The sequence below is a fragment of the Orycteropus afer genome, unplaced genomic scaffold, assembly GCF_000298275.1.
Source record: "Orycteropus afer afer isolate SDZICR_OR568_19922 unplaced genomic scaffold, OryAfe1.0 scaffold00075, whole genome shotgun sequence".
Classification (NCBI taxonomy): domain Eukaryota; kingdom Metazoa; phylum Chordata; class Mammalia; order Tubulidentata; family Orycteropodidae; genus Orycteropus; species Orycteropus afer.
Window position 1 is genome coordinate 7,551,800 of NW_006921662.1, and position 15,873 is coordinate 7,567,672.

General features: G+C 35.2%; 1 protein-coding gene across 1 annotated transcript in view; it reads left to right on the forward strand.

The window, feature by feature from the left end:
* Positions 1 to 11,470, forward strand: part of CAMSAP2 (calmodulin regulated spectrin associated protein family member 2) — a 170,943-nt gene extending 159,473 nt beyond the window's left edge. The window contains exons 13-18 of the mRNA XM_007941100.2: positions 4,353 to 4,489; positions 4,977 to 5,197; positions 6,189 to 6,261; positions 7,522 to 7,637; positions 10,398 to 10,516; positions 11,165 to 11,470. Coding sequence (XP_007939291.1) covers positions 4,353 to 4,489; positions 4,977 to 5,197; positions 6,189 to 6,261; positions 7,522 to 7,637; positions 10,398 to 10,516; positions 11,165 to 11,470 — 972 coding nt within the window. The remainder of the gene's footprint in view (positions 1 to 4,352; positions 4,490 to 4,976; positions 5,198 to 6,188; positions 6,262 to 7,521; positions 7,638 to 10,397; positions 10,517 to 11,164) is intronic.
* Positions 11,471 to 15,873: the final 4,403 nt, after the last annotated feature.

Here is a 15,873-nt window from a genome sequence, read left to right on the forward strand (position 1 = left end):
TTTATAATCAGAAATGTGTGTGTGTGTGTGTGTGTGTTAAATCATACTTCTTTTTTAATTCAAGGACTAAAGTAGATAATCTCTGATTCTGTATAGCTATACAATTTGGAATGTAGATTGAAAAGAAAACACACCACTGCAACAATTAATAATTTAAGATTTTAAATTGAAGCACACAGCAGTGATTTGGACAGAGTAACCCAAGAATACTGAAATGATTACACTTGGCAGTTTTAGTTTGGATCATTTAATGTTGGAAATTCATAATTTAAAGTTAACTTCAGGGTAATTGTCCTTAGGCCTTTTTCAGTGTTTAAAAATTTGGATGTGAGTCTTGTTTTGTCTCTTAATCATGTAAATCTACCATTTTAAAATAGAATGTCATTGTAGACTCTCGTATTTATATTAAGTTTACTATCTAATTTTAGAGAATCTTATTACCTCTGTTCCTTACAGGGCAAGGACAGAGAGAAAAAAGCTTGACAACTTTTAGTGTGAAATACACGGTTTGTCTGTGCCTTCATTTCCATTCTTACTTTCACTGCCCCTGTGGTTATTGCTTCTTAACTGGGTTCCAGTCCCTCCATTCTGTCCTTCATACTGCTATTAGAGGTAATTGTTCCAAGAGCACACCTCCAGTTGAGTCCCTTTCTATCCAAAAATCTTACTGAATAAAGTTTAAACCCATTAGCATAGCATTCAGGAACTTCCACATACCAACCCATACCTTTTGTCGAGCCTCTCCCCGGTGACTTCTATTTTAGACTGTTGTTTAAAACTAAATTCAAGCTTCATCTCTTTGCTGAAGCCTTCCATAATTCCTTAAGAAGAAGTTAAATACCTCCTCCTTTTGTGTCTAGGGGTCCCTAGGTGATGCAGATGGTTAATGCACTTGGTTGCTAACCAAAAGCTTGTCTGATTGTGTCCACCTGGATGTGTCTTTTAAGAAAGTCTTGGCAGTCTGTTTCTGAACAATCAGCCACTGAAAATTCTGAGGATCACTGTCCTGCTTTGACACACTTACGATCACCATGAGTCAGAGTGGCCTTAAAGGTTGCTGCTTTATGTGTCTAGTGTATCCTAAATATACTCATACCCAGATTTTTCATCTATTTCTTTATGGTTTGCTTTCTTTCTTAGACTGTGAGCTCCTCGAGATACTGCATCTTTTTATCCCCATGTGTACCTGGCAAATTGCAAAGTATCTGTAGTTTGTTAGATATATGAATGTTTTGATTGATTGGCTAAATGGTATATGCTGACTTTCTCCATTCACAGTTAGTTTCTCTCTAGGTTCTTATACACAGCACCTTGTTTTACCTCCTCTCCAGGGGATTTGACACCCAGGAAGTGTTTATTGAATTAAACACTAAGGAGTCATTGAGACCATGGGTCACTTCCACAGCTTATTACTTTGCTGATTTCTTTTTTTCTTTTTTCCCCCTTTAAATAATATATTGTGTTTCCAGTACAAGTCTATACAGCAAGTTAGGTTTTCATTTAACAGATACACCACATATTGTTCAGACATTTGTTACACTTTTCACACTGTTTCAACATTCTCATTAATGCCCTTCTGGATGTTTCTCTCCCAGTAATCTGGTTTTCCTATCCTCTTACCCTTTCATTTTTGCTTTAGAGTAATTGTTGAACATTTGGTTTCATATAAATGATTTTTTGGGAGCTCTGGTAGCATAGTGCCTAAGGCACTTGACTGCTAACCAGAAGGCTGGCGGTTCAAACCCACCAGCCACTCCTCGGAAGGAAGGTTGGGCAATCTACTTCCGTAGTGACACTGCCTCGGAAACCCAAGGAGGGGTCGCTATGAGTCGGGGCCAACTCGACGGCACATAACAACAACAACAACAAAATGATTTTTAAAAGGTGCATAGTACTCACTAGTACTAGTACTCACTAGTAATATTGTTTATTTATGAGCCATTGTGGTATTGAGCTAAAAGGTGCCAGTTTCAGTTCAAGGTTTATGTGGATCTGAAAGCAATAATCTCATGGAGTCCTATAGCCTCAACTGGTCTAGTGAGTCTGGACTTTTTAGAATTTGAGTTCTGATCTACGTTTTATTCCCCTTCTATCAAGATCCGTGTGTTGCGGCCCTGATCAGAATGGTGTTAATGGTAGCTGGGCACCACCTAATTCTTCAGGTCTCCGGGTAGATGAGGCCATGGTTTGTATAGGTTGCTAGTCCTGTAGAAGAGTTTCTTTTTTGAGTCTTTGGTTTCTTCCTTTCTTTTTTGCCCAGCCGTGATGGGATAATAGTTGTATCTTAGGTGTGCATTTGCAAATTTTTCAGATCCTGCATGTTACTTGCCAAGCCAGAACGTAGAACATAAACTGTCAGTTGACTAAGTTGTCCCATGAGACTATGGTCATAAGGCTTCAAACCCAGAAGTCCAATCCCACAAGGTGTTTGGTTATGTCTAAGAAGTATCCATAACTGTGCCCCATGTGCTTTATTATATATACGAATATAACACGCATGCACACATACATATACATCTACATATGATTTTATGTATACATATGTACATATGTAACCACACATCCATTTTTTGGTTGTTGTTGCAAAATTATATGTTTTCTAACATTCACCAAAAATATCCTCTGTGTGTGTGTGTGTGTGTGTGTACTTCTTAGCAACATCATTTACATGGTCGAGATGTGTATACTTCACTTGCATCCAGTTTTACCTTTTCCATCACCAAAAATAACAAGTGTCTACTATCTCAAAGAGTTACTCCCTCTCTCCCTACTCACCCCTCCCTGGTAATTACCAGTGAACAGTGGTTTCTGTATGTATATATATTTTTGGTTTGTTTATACAAGTGGGATCATGCAGTATATGTCCTTTTGTGATTGATTTATTTCAATGAGCATAATGTCCTCCAGATTCATCCACAGTATAAGGTGTTTCAAGGACTCATTGTTCTTTATGACTGCATAGTCTTCCATTGTATGTACGTATGTATCACATTTTGCTTATCCATTGATGGGCTTAGGTTGTTTCCATCCTTTTGCTGTTGTGAGTAGTGCTGCGATGAACATAGGTGTATGTATGTCTGTTCATGTCACTTCTCTTAGTCTCTAGGGTATGTACTCGGGAATGGGATTGCTGGATCATAAGGCAGCTATTTGAGGAAGTACCAAACCATTTTCCATAGTGATTATACCATTTTACAATCCCACCAGCAGTGGATAAGAGTTCCGATCTCCCTACATCTGAACCACATTGTTATTTTCTATTTTTGTGATCAGCATGCCATTTTTTGCAGGGGTGAGATGATATCTTATTGTTTTGATTCTCATCTCTCTAATAGCTAAAGAGCACAAACATCTTTTCATGTGTTTGTTGGCCACTTGAATGTCCTCTTTGGTAAAGTATGTATTCATGTCTTTGGCCTATTTTTTAATTTAGTTGTTTGCCTTTTTATTATTGACTGGTTGATGTTCTGTATATATGTTAGAGGTTAGACCCTTATCAGATATGTCATTCCCAAAGATTTTTTCCCAGTCTATAGGTTGTATTTTTATTCTTTTGGTAAAGTCTTTTGATGAGCATAAATGTTTAATTTTTATGAGATCCTAGTTACTTATTTTATCTTCTGTTCTTGTAATTGTAATCTGTCATTTAAAAAAAAAAAAAACTAGGTCTCATCATTTTATTCTTTGCTGAATGCTGAAGCATTTTGGAAGCCCTCTCAGAATGGGGCCATCTGTAAAGATTCAGGTAGAAACTAGGGCGGACCCTCGTAGCCTACAGAAGTAGCTCTCAGATGAAAAGTACCATAGAAGAGGAGGAGTATTGTGCCCATCGTCTCTTCAGAGGAAGAACTTTCAGAATAGTTCAGAACCCATCAAGCAAACTTTCAGAATCACGCCTTCAAAAAAAAATCTACAGTAATTTGCATTTCTGTGGTATAACTTTAGGTGGCTAATTTTTTGGTACTTTTACCTGAGTTTTCTTTTCTCTGTTGAACGTGTGTTTTAAATATAATTTATATGCAGTTTCAAAGATGAGGTCTGTTATTGTCCAAACAATAAAATAAGCTTTTTTCTTTTTGTGGTTGTACTTTCAAATTTCTTAGGTTTTTGAAAGAATAGAATGAAATAAATTTAAGTATTCTCTGCTACTTAATAGAACTGTCACTACATTAATTCAGTTCTTCCTTCATAATTAGGGGAATGTGTCCATATTTGGTAGGGTTAGAGATGAGTTTGATTTTTGAGTTCAATTTTTCTGTTAAGAGTAGAAACTCAGTATGACCTCAGCTATTGAAAATGAGAATACTGGTACCTGAAACGTTTCATCTTTTTTAAATGACATTCACCCTTAGGATGATCAAAAAGCAGAAAATGATATGGCAATGAAACGGGCAGCTTTGCTGGAGAAACGATTAAGAAGGGAAAAAGAAACCCAGCTTCGGAAACAGCAGTTGGAAGCAGAAATGGAGCATAAGAAAGAAGAGACAAGGTAAAGGCAATTGCTGGGCCAGTTTTAAATCTGAGAATTATTGATGCATAGGCATATTTAGAAAAATGTGGTATGTACTGCAAGAGGTAGTTTCTCATTAATATTTTGATGTACAGATTTTTTTTTTGAGACATTTAAGTATATACAGACAAAGGAATTAATGCAGATTTTCGGTGCTTTTTGGAATTTATTCTCCAAAAATGTTGCCTGATTATATATTGTTATCCTAAGTTTGAGATATTTCAAGGTAAAGTTCTCCATTACATTAATTTAAAATAATTTCACTGGGTTATCTATTTTCTTTTTTAAATGACCTAAATCAGCTCAATAAGTACTTTTCAGATGAACTCTCCCCCCACCCCGGGTGCTAGAATATAATAATTCTCCCATCTTACTTAAAAGTACTCTTTCTGATATCTCTTTTTACCTTTGGTATGTTGTTGTTGTTGTTATGTAGAATGAGAAATTTAATCATTTGATTCCTTAGGCGTAAAACTGAAGAAGAACGTCAAAAGAAAGAAGATGAGAGAGCACGCAGAGAATTTATTAGGCAAGAATATATGAGACGAAAACAGCTGAAACTAATGGAAGATATGGATACAGTCATTAAACCCCGTCCTCAAGTAGCAAAGCAAAAAAAACAGCGCCCAAAGTCTATTCACAGAGATCATATTGAATCCCCCAAAACACCAGTAAAAGGTCCTCCAGGTAACACCACTTATTATGAAGAGTCTGTTCATAAAAAACACCAGCTTGGTTTGTCAAACTAACGTGACTGTGCTTTAATCTAAATTGGATACAGAATTTGAGAATATGCATGCTCCTTATTTCAAAAACCAAGATGAGCAAATGAAGTTTTTTTCTGACTTGAGTGTATTATGTATGCATGCATATATTCATTATAATAAACGTGAATGCTGAAAATACAATGCAAATACTAACATATTAGGGAACTCTCCCTGAATTACCGCTACTAACTACCCTTCACACATTTATAAACTGAATGAGAAATTTTTTGTGTATGAAATGTACAAGAAACATGTCAGTATAATAAGACCAAAACGTGAGTCTCTCCTATAAGACAAATGGTAAAATCCAAATTCATAATTTCAAAAGTTGAGAGACTATTTATTTATTTATTATTCAAAAAATATTTATTTTATTAAAACAGAATACCATGGAAAATTTTGTAAAATTCTCATAGTTATTCTAAAGCTGAGGAAAATAATGTAACATTGACTTTTTAAAGAGAACTCTGCCTTTTCTACTTAGTAAAATTTTTTGACACCCAATATTCGCTGGAATTCACATGAATAATTTTTCTCCTATGCATTAGCTATTCGTAAATATATCTTACTCTTTTGTTAACTTTTTCTTAATTTCTTTTTGTACTTTTTTTTTTCTTGAGGATTATAGTATCATGGCTCATATTAGCACTTTCGTTTTGAAAAGAATCCTAATCGTGAATTAGTTTTATCATTGTTTCTTAAAAGTAGGTTCCTTACTAATTTTAAATAAATTATGTATATATGCATGCAAGCATATTATGTGTTAGAGTAAAGGAAAAAGAAAAAGAAACTACAGAAACTCAGTTTTCATATGCTGGTGTTACCTAATGAACAGACTCTTTCCTAGTTGCTCCTTTTAAATTTCTAATTTTGTTTTTATTCAGGGTCACGAATTTATCGTGTTTTTTCAGTCTCTAGCCTTTCTTTGGCGTCATTGAACACAGGCGATAACGAGAGTGTGCATTCAGGCAAGAGGACACCAAGGTAAATCCAGAACACAGGAACATTTTTCATAAAAAAGAATATGGTACCTGAAATTATACAGAGTTCTAAGTAGAAATTATTTAATTTTTTTATTTCATATTTTATAATAACTATGAATCATAATGAAAAATTGTTGTAAATTTTGCTGGCTAGAATTTTTTGGGTTTCTGTTAAAATAAATTGTATAAAGAGGAAGACTAGCATGGTTATTAATTTTTCACTGTTTTTATCTTAGAATTTTACAATTATTGACATCTAAGATACTTTGTATAAGCTTGAAACATTAACAGTAATTATACATTAGTAATTACTAATATGATTATGAGGAGCTCTGGTAGCATAGTGCCTAAGGCACTTGACTGCTAACCAGAAGGCTGGCGGTTCAAACCCACCAGCCACTCCTCGGAAAGAAAGTTGGGCAATCCTACTTTCGTAGTGATACTGCCTCAGAAACCCAAGGAGGGGTCGCTGAGTCAGGGCCAACTCGACGGCAAATAACAACAACAACAATATGATTATGATAAAACCATGGTCTGTGAAATAGAAAGTGTGTCATGTATATAGTTCCAGCCTATAGCTTACTTCTCACTGAATATAAAGAGCATTTTTCACTGTTAGAATAATTCCAAGTACATTGCTTATGATTTAGGAAAGATCAGGTTTGTACTCTCTACCTATATCAATTAGAAGCTAAAGCCAGCATTTCATTATCTTATACTACACTAATGCCCAGATCAAAAAGAATGTTTCTAGTGGCAGTATCAGCTCTGAGTTCTAATATTTGTATTACCATCCTGTTGCATTAACTGTCCATTTTCATATGGAAAAACATTTATTCTTTGATTCACCAGATGTTTTGGAGTATCTGTTATGCTCTAAGGATCTTCAGTGCAGTGGTTAAGCACTCAGCTGCTAACTGAAAGGTTGGTGGTTCTAACCCACCAGCCACTCTGCTAGAGAAAGATGTGGCAGTCTGCTCCCATAAAGATGACAACTTTGGAAATCTTATTGAGCATTTCTACTCAGTCCTACAGGGTCACTACGAGTAGGAATAGACTCAGTGGCAGCAGGTTTAGTTTGTAGTTCTACTGTGCTCTAGGCACATCGATGCATAGTTATGAATAAGACAAATGAAGCTATCACCATCTTTTTGATTGTAAGCTTCTAGGTTACTTTTGGTTGGCTTTCACATATATTCTCCTGGCCCCAAAACATTACTGTGTGTTTTATACAAAAAAAAATATTCTATTTACTATTTAGGTCAGAGTCTGTAGAAGGTTTCTTATCTCCAAGTCGTTGTGGTAGTCGAAATGGAGAAAAAGACTGGGAAAATGCATCAACAACTTCTTCGGTGGCTTCTGGAACAGAATACACAGGTTAGTGACTACATTTTTAGAGAAACAGTTGAATTTAACACTCTAATGAGAATAGATAATAGGCTGTACTAAAGAAAGTTTCACCTCTTGGTAAACACCAGAGAGTGTGAGCAAAAAGAGTGAACACAGGTAGGCACTTTCAGGTAGGTCCATTTCAGTGATACAGCTCTACTTAGGGACATGGACTTGTGTCAGATGACTTGAAATAGTTTTCTAAACAAAATTAATGATGCTACTAGCACCTGATCCCTCTACTTCTATCTTAAAATGTTAGCCATTCAAAGCTTTGATAAATTCTCAGCCACAGCATTTGAGGGAGTTAGTTACTGGGCCCACAGGCTTGGGATCATGGTCACGGGAGACATTAAGCTCAACTGGCATAACATACTACAAAAAAAAACGTTATTCTACATCCTGGTGAGTGGTGACTGGGGTCTTAAAAGCTTACAAGCAGCTATCTAGATGCAACAAGTGGTTTGTTCTTGTCTGGAGCAAGGAAGACTGAAGAAAGTCAAAGATTCATGGATACAATTAGTCCAAGGGACACTGGACCATGAGAAACTACACCTAGGTGATGCCCAGCTACCATTATCAACCACTCGGAAAGGGATTACAGTAGGAGATCCTGGATAGATTGGGAGAAAAATATGGAACAAAACTCAAAATCATGAAAAAGACCAGGATTTTATGTCTGATAGAAACCACCAAGGCTGTAGCCCCTAGTCACCCACTGAGTCTGGAATAGAATTTACTCCCATGGCTTCCAGCCGGTCAACAGGCGTACAAGGTGAACATTTGCACCAGGTAGGTATACTTCTGGAAGCTCTGGTGGCATAGTGCCTAAGGCATTTGACTGCTAACCAGAAGGCTGGCATTTCAAATCCACCAGCCACTACTTAAAGATTGGGCAATCTACTTCTATAGTGATACTGCCTCGGAAACCCAAGGAGCCCTATGAGTCGGATCCAGCTTGATGGCAGTGAGTTTGGTTTTTTTTTGTAGGTATACTCCTTAGAACATGGGAGAGCAGAAGGGCAGTATTTGCACAGGGTGATAACTCAGAGGGCAGGGATGCATAGGAAAGAAGCACACAGGGAAAAGGAAACCACAGGAAGCAGGAAGAGAGCTGTTACATTATGGGGATTACAGTCAATGTCATGAAATGTGCATGAACTGTTGAATGGAAAACAAATTTACTCTGTAAACTTTCACCCAAATCACAATTTAAAACAAGAAAAAAGAGCCATTTCTTTGTTGTAGTTTGGGTCTTAAGAAGGTTTGGAGAGATTCTATCAGCAATGCATAGATCTTGAATACAGAGAAAAGGCTAGGATCCACAAATGGACTTATCCCTAACATTGGAATTTCTGGCATCTAGAGTATGCATCATTAATCAATATTAAGAAGCTTTAATAGATACGAAAAATGCTCACATCTAGGAGGGTGTCCAGCCTCACATATTCCCACTAGGTTCTTTTCTAGCCTCTATCTAGGTGGGCATTTTTTAAATAAAAGCAAATAGAAGAAGAGCACATAGGTGTAAGGATACTACCAAAGAAATGAAACAGGACACTTAGAGAGGAAATGAAAAGACACGAGAGAAACATTTATGGAGAAAAGCAGAGAGAAAAGGAGATTGCCTCTATCCACCTGTGACCCAGGAAGCATAAGTCCTATAAATACTTAAAGAAGTTAGAACTTGTTAGAGGCTTTCCACATGTACTTAGCCTCTGTGGCTTTTAATATTGCCCCCTAACAGACTGACAGCTATTAAGGCCTGGGATTGGACAGTATTCCTATGTCTTTTCCTCAGCTCATCCTTGTTAGTTCAGCTTAAAAAAAGAAAAGGAAAAAAACCTCACTGCCGTCGAGTTGTTTACCACTCATAGCAGCCTCTTCGAGTTTCTGAGGTGATATCTCTATGGAAATAGATTGCCCAATCTTCAAAATCATTTATTAACCCCATATCTGCCAGGTACTGTTCTAAATAATGGAGTTACAGAGTTGCAGTGGTGTGCTAGAACCAATTAGTACTACCAGTTCTTGAACTAATTTTTAACTTTTCAAGGATTTTGCAAACTGTTAAACCATTGACAGTTTGAAATTAGCCCTTGCGGGAATATTTATACCATAGAAATTGATAAATGCTGCAAATCAGGGTTCCTCCCCCTCTCAGAGAACCAGTTTACCAGCATACTACTGAGAGTAAGGCACAGTTCTTGCCTTTCAGGACAGAGTTTAATAAGTTTGAAGTTGGAGGAAGATTGTACTATAGAACATCATGAGTATGAATGTTCCAGGAAAATGGCAAAAAAAAAAAGTGCTCCTGTGGTGTCACTGACCAAAGACTGTACCAGTGATGAAGGAAAATGAGAAAACAAACAAAAACTCAAAGGTGCAGAAGAAAAAGATGAAGCTTTGTCTCATGTTTTTAATGGCTTAAATTACTCATGGACCTACTCTACTTCACACTCTCCATCATCCTTAGACTTTAGAAGGAAGATTAATTATAGCTGTATCTGACTTCTAGGATGACTTTCATAGGGCAGCCTCAGAGGGCCATCAAAACATCCTCAAGATTTCCCTGTGTGGATAAAAACCTCTTCTATTGGAGTACTATCCAGAGTACAGTCAGAAGTTTCCTAGTACAGAATTTAGTTTCCTGTTATAATGTTTCATCAAGGTAGGAACAATTATATTACTCAAAGATAGTACTGTTTCTGACTTACGGATGTTATTATTGTTAAATCGTTACTGCAGGACCAAAGCTCTACAAAGAACCCAGTGCAAAATCCAACAAGCACATAATACAAAATGCTTTAGCTCATTGCTGCTTAGCTGGAAAAGTAAATGAAGGTCAGAAGAAAAAAATACTAGAGGTAAGTATGTTTTCATGAAAATTAAATCTGACATCATTCTAAAACTATAGAACTCTTTCTCTCTTCTCTATCAATTCAAAAGAAAATGATTTTTGTAGGACTCCTAGAATTTAGTAACATCTGAAAAATCTGAAACCATGCATTTAAATTACTAGATTGAGTTCACCCTCAAACTGGGTTCTGAGAGACTGAAGATTTAGTTAAAAATTAGGAATAAGCTTAGAAAATAAAAAAATACTACCTTGCCAAAATTCACTCATATTTCATAAATGTATATAACTCTTAACCTTCTTTTTAAAATGAAGCTATATTAGCAAAGGAGATATTATTAATGGTTACAAGTTTGTCTAAGATCAAGATTTATCAGATACTTGATATCTTTAAAAGTAATATCCACAGAGTGAGCAGGACCAATGGCAATGGTAAAGTATTTGCATACATTATTAAAGCTTGCTTTTATATATATATATATATATATATATATATAATATGCATGTTATTTTGGCTATTGAGAATTTATATTTTAAATTACATGTCATGTACAATTTGACCAAGAAATGTAACACAGTTATATAAAACTTCATTTAGCAAAATGTTTGATGGTATTTTTTGGTTGTCATTTTGTTTCATTTGGTTTTTATTCCAAAGGAAATGGAGAAGTCAGATGCCAACAACTTCTTAATCTTGTTCCGGGATTCAGGCTGCCAGTTCAGGTCTTTGTATACTTACTGCCCAGAAACTGAAGAAATCAGTAAACTGACAGGGATAGGCCCGAAATCTATCACTAAAAAAATGATTGAGGGACTTTACAAATATAACTCTGACAGGAAACAGTTCAGCCACATACCTGCTAAAACTTTATCTGCCAGTGTTGATGCAATTACCATTCACAGCCATTTGTGGCAGACCAAGAGACCAGTAACACCCAAAAAACTTTTACCCACTAAGGCATAGGAGTTGGGAAATACTTGCTTCAGAACATTCATGGTAAATTTGCACTTCATCTTCCCTGCCTATAGAAAATCTTTCTAATTGCCAACAAGACTTTTATTAATTAAAACTGGACATTAAGCTCTGTTGTCATGAACAACTGGAATGTAAACCACAGTATTTTGGAGTGGAATATTCTCACTTCGGTGTTAAGTCCAAGTGATGAAAGAAGTGTTTTGATTCACAGATGGAGATTTGTACATGTAATCAGGTTCATCTGCTTGATATAAAATAACATTGAAGCACTGAATTTCATCTATACTAGTTGGACCTATGGTTGAAATATGGCTGAGATTTCAAATCATGTGTTTTATTGTTGCCTTTATTATTATTATTATTATTTTAACCTTTTAATGTACATCCTTCTCTCCAGATGGTTTATTTTGCCATTTTTCTCTCCTGAGATTTATTCTATGATTCCTTTGTATTTTGTTCAATGTGGAGATCATGAGAGTAGGAAATAACACCTTCAGAGGTAACTTGCACCTTTCTTAATGATGCTAAGAGGAACACTAGTATTTAGATTTGCAGTAATCCTCATGTTTTAATGGTGTTAAAGCATTTGCAAAAATTATTCTAAGTATTTACAATTCTGTATTTATTATTCGCTCAAGTATTAACATGTCTGTATTACATAAGAGGAGGTGTTGTGAAAGAGCTGCTAGTAGGTTCACTTTAAACCATGTGAGTTTTAACCCAGCATATGTTATAAGAGGTTGCTGATTGAATCAGTGCTGTTTTTATACCACTTCGGGCCAACTCAGAATAATTTAGATTGTTCTTTTAACAAAAAAGGCTTTCTATATCTTTTAAAGTAAGTCACTTTATAAGCTGGCAGAAATGAATGACACTTTGAGAGTAGTCTTTCAAACTGAAGATGTAGGACTTCCTGCTACAAGTTCCCAAGGGGTCTTTACATTATATTTATAACTGATATAAAAATTATATTTAGAATTTTTAAACATGTACAAAGGGCTACATTTTAATTTTAAAATAGCTTCACATTATTTTACTTACATTGAGTTTCTCTTTTTTTTTTTTTTTTCTTCTTTGTAATCCTTTTCAAGTGGAACAGCTTAGAGATCTTGAAATCTCCTTTACATGATTTTTGTTCCTTCAATAGTGTATACCAGAGGGTTAGTTGGGGAAAAACTTCATTCTCAGGAAAAGACTTGAATGATTATGTGACCCTGTTATGTTTCAGTGTTGTGACAATTGTGTAAACTTAGGGGGAAAAGACAGTATTGTATCATAAGCGAGATGCTTAGTTTGTTTTCATTCATGGGAAGTAGAGATTAAAATGTATACATTTCTCTAATTGAGTACTTTAGAGAGATAACTAATGTCTTATATGATGTATTTACTTATTTAAAAAGAAGAAGAATAGGAATGAGATGTCCCTGAACTGTACTTTTCTATTATTATAAGGCCTTTAGGCATCAGTGCATCTGGGTTATCAATACTTTCTCAAATGCTGTCAATATTTTACTGTAATTTATGTTCTTATATTTATGTATATTTGTTAAAACTGTAAAAAAAAAAAAGAAGCACAGATTTTTTTTCCAATACCTGTGCAAGATATATGTGTAGCTCAAAACTATTTGTGACCTACTGTTTGCATGTAAGAAACCAGGATATGTAACTCTTAATATTTTAAGTGTATACATATTGTGTATATAATATATGACTATTAAAAATGGGTAATGGCACATTTTACCTTAAAGACAACAATTTCTATCACAATTAGAAGGAAATGATTATGAGATACGTGTTTAAATTAAAACTAGCTTTAAAAAAAGTAAACAAACCTAATCAAAATGTGTTGAGTAGTCAAAGAATTAATAAGCATTTTACATTATTAAATGTGTTCTTTTCAATCAATGAAATTTTCCATATCAAAGCAACCTTCTTCATGATATTACTTGGCTATTAAAGAAAGAAAACGGATGCAAGACAATGGAGGAACTATTCAAAACTAAATGAGACCACCATTTATTCTTCAATTAATGGATGTCCAACAATTGAATTAAATATAGTATCTAAAGGTAGAATGTGAATATTGCCACAAAAGCTCATTGCTCTCAGTATAAGAATATACTTTATCAATGCAGAGGAAATATGGGTATATTTCTTCAAGTCTGCAGATTTTTTTTATGTTACAGCTTTCATTGGAATTATGTTTTTAAAATTATGCAAATGAAAATTACACCATTTCATAAAGTCTGGGGATTTTAATCAACCTTACTAAAACCCATTGGTGCTTTCATCACTGGAGGTCAAGATATTACAATGATAATTATTTGTTAAACTTGCCAAACTCTTGTCATGGTTACCAGTGCCGGCAGACTGTCAGATTCTGCTATGACACAGCTTTGGAAAGCTTGTAATTCCTATCAGTTTTTTCATTTTTGTTTCAGAATGACTGTTACGGTTTTCATTTGGCTGTTTAAAGCCAAATGCAGCTACTTAATTGTGGTTGTATGGACACTGCTGGGCAATGTATAGTGTATGGTGTGCTTACCTGTCCACTCTAGAGCATTGCTTACAGTTTTTTTAAGATGCTGTGCTGTACATTTCTGTCATATTTGCCATTTCCTGGTACAGTGTAGTTATTCCCCCTTTCATTTGAATAAAAGCATGGCACCAAAAAATGACTCTTTTTCTGTGTTTCTTGACTAAAGTTTGTTGTTTTTAGGTTTTTTTGGGTTGTTTTTTTTTTTTCCTATGAAATTATTTGAACTTGGAAGAACTCCTCATATAGTTTTCCTGTCTCTGAACCTATTTTTAAATTTAACAGTTTGAACATTCATATTTATAAAACAACTTTTAGTAATGTTAGACATTGTTTAATACTGCCTTGAGGCAATGTTACAAAGGGTTAACTTTCTATGTATGCCTAGTTCAGCCAGTGTATGTAGTATGGTGTATAAATGTGCTCATTTTGTATTAATCTTGTCCGTATTTATTCACTGTCTTTTGGTGAATTAATAATTAAGTTGTGCCAGAATTAACATTTTATGCCTTTGAAATTAAATGGCTAGTGAACTCACTAATCTACAGTAGCCAGAGGAAACCAGTTCTGGACTATTATTCCATCAGTTTTTATTTTGCTGATTCTACTCACTCAGACCAGGGCAATTAAAAGAAAAAAAGATCATCTAATAACAACCAAAAAAAAAAAAAAATCCTGATAACTCACTAATCTACAGTAGCCAGAGGAAACCAGTTCTGGACTATTATTCCATCAGTTTTTATTTTGCTGATTCTACTCATTCAGACCAGGGCAATTAAAAGAAAAAAAGATCATCTAATAACAACCAAAAAAAAAAAAAATCCTGATACCTAATTACACACCTGAAGAAATATCTGTAGTTGCCAGGTATGCGTGTCGAATTCTTCCTTGGGATCCTCTTATGGGATGCTCAAAAGTTTGAAACAGAGCTACACTTCTATCATATTTTCTAGTACTTCAAGCTTAAATAAATAATGAACATATGACCAAGGCAATGTTAGAGAAATATACACAAACCGTGGTACCCTAGAGCCCCCACACTTTTTTAAGAGTGTGTTCCCTGATGTGGGAACTCTGGTAGTATAGTGGTTAAAGCATTTGACTGCTCACCAAATAGTTGGTGGTTCAAACTGACCAGCTAGCTTCTCCCTGTAAGAAAGATGAGACAAGTGTGCTTCCATAAAGATTATAGCCTTCAAAACCCTATGGCGGCAGTTATACTCTGTCATATAGGGTCACTATAAGTTGGAATCAACTCCATGGCAGTGGGTTTGGTTTTGTTGTTGTTGTTGTTGTTTTAGTACCCTGATCTGATTACTTGTTAATTCTTAACTCAGGCAGAGGAAAACATCCTGGAGTGAATAGGAGCAGAAGTCATTATGTGACCTGCCTACACAGAGAGATAATAAAGAAAAACATCAAGAGAAGGAAACTTTATCAGTAATGTTTTGACCTAGGGATCAGGAATTAGAAAAATTACAGAGTGAAATTCTATCATCCCTCAGAAGTGTATAGGTACTTAAAACATAGATCTGTTTGTCTTTAAATGGCAGTTCTGCTTTCTTGAAAGTAAAAAAGAGAAATTGTTTTGTGTACATTGATGGGGAGTGGTACACAGGTTGGTGTGTCCAGGCTCCTCAAATAAGATCTAGAATCTAGTTTTGGTCATTTGCATTTTTGCATCTGTGGGTATCCGGGCTATTATCTCAACATTCCAAGTCCAAAAGTCTTATCAGAGGGCCGACTGAATATTAGGAGTACTACAGATAAATTTGTATTCACTAGGAAGTAAGTTTTGTGCTTGGATATTTTATCATTGCAGTCAGTGCCTAAACACAATGTTGTTGTTGTTGTT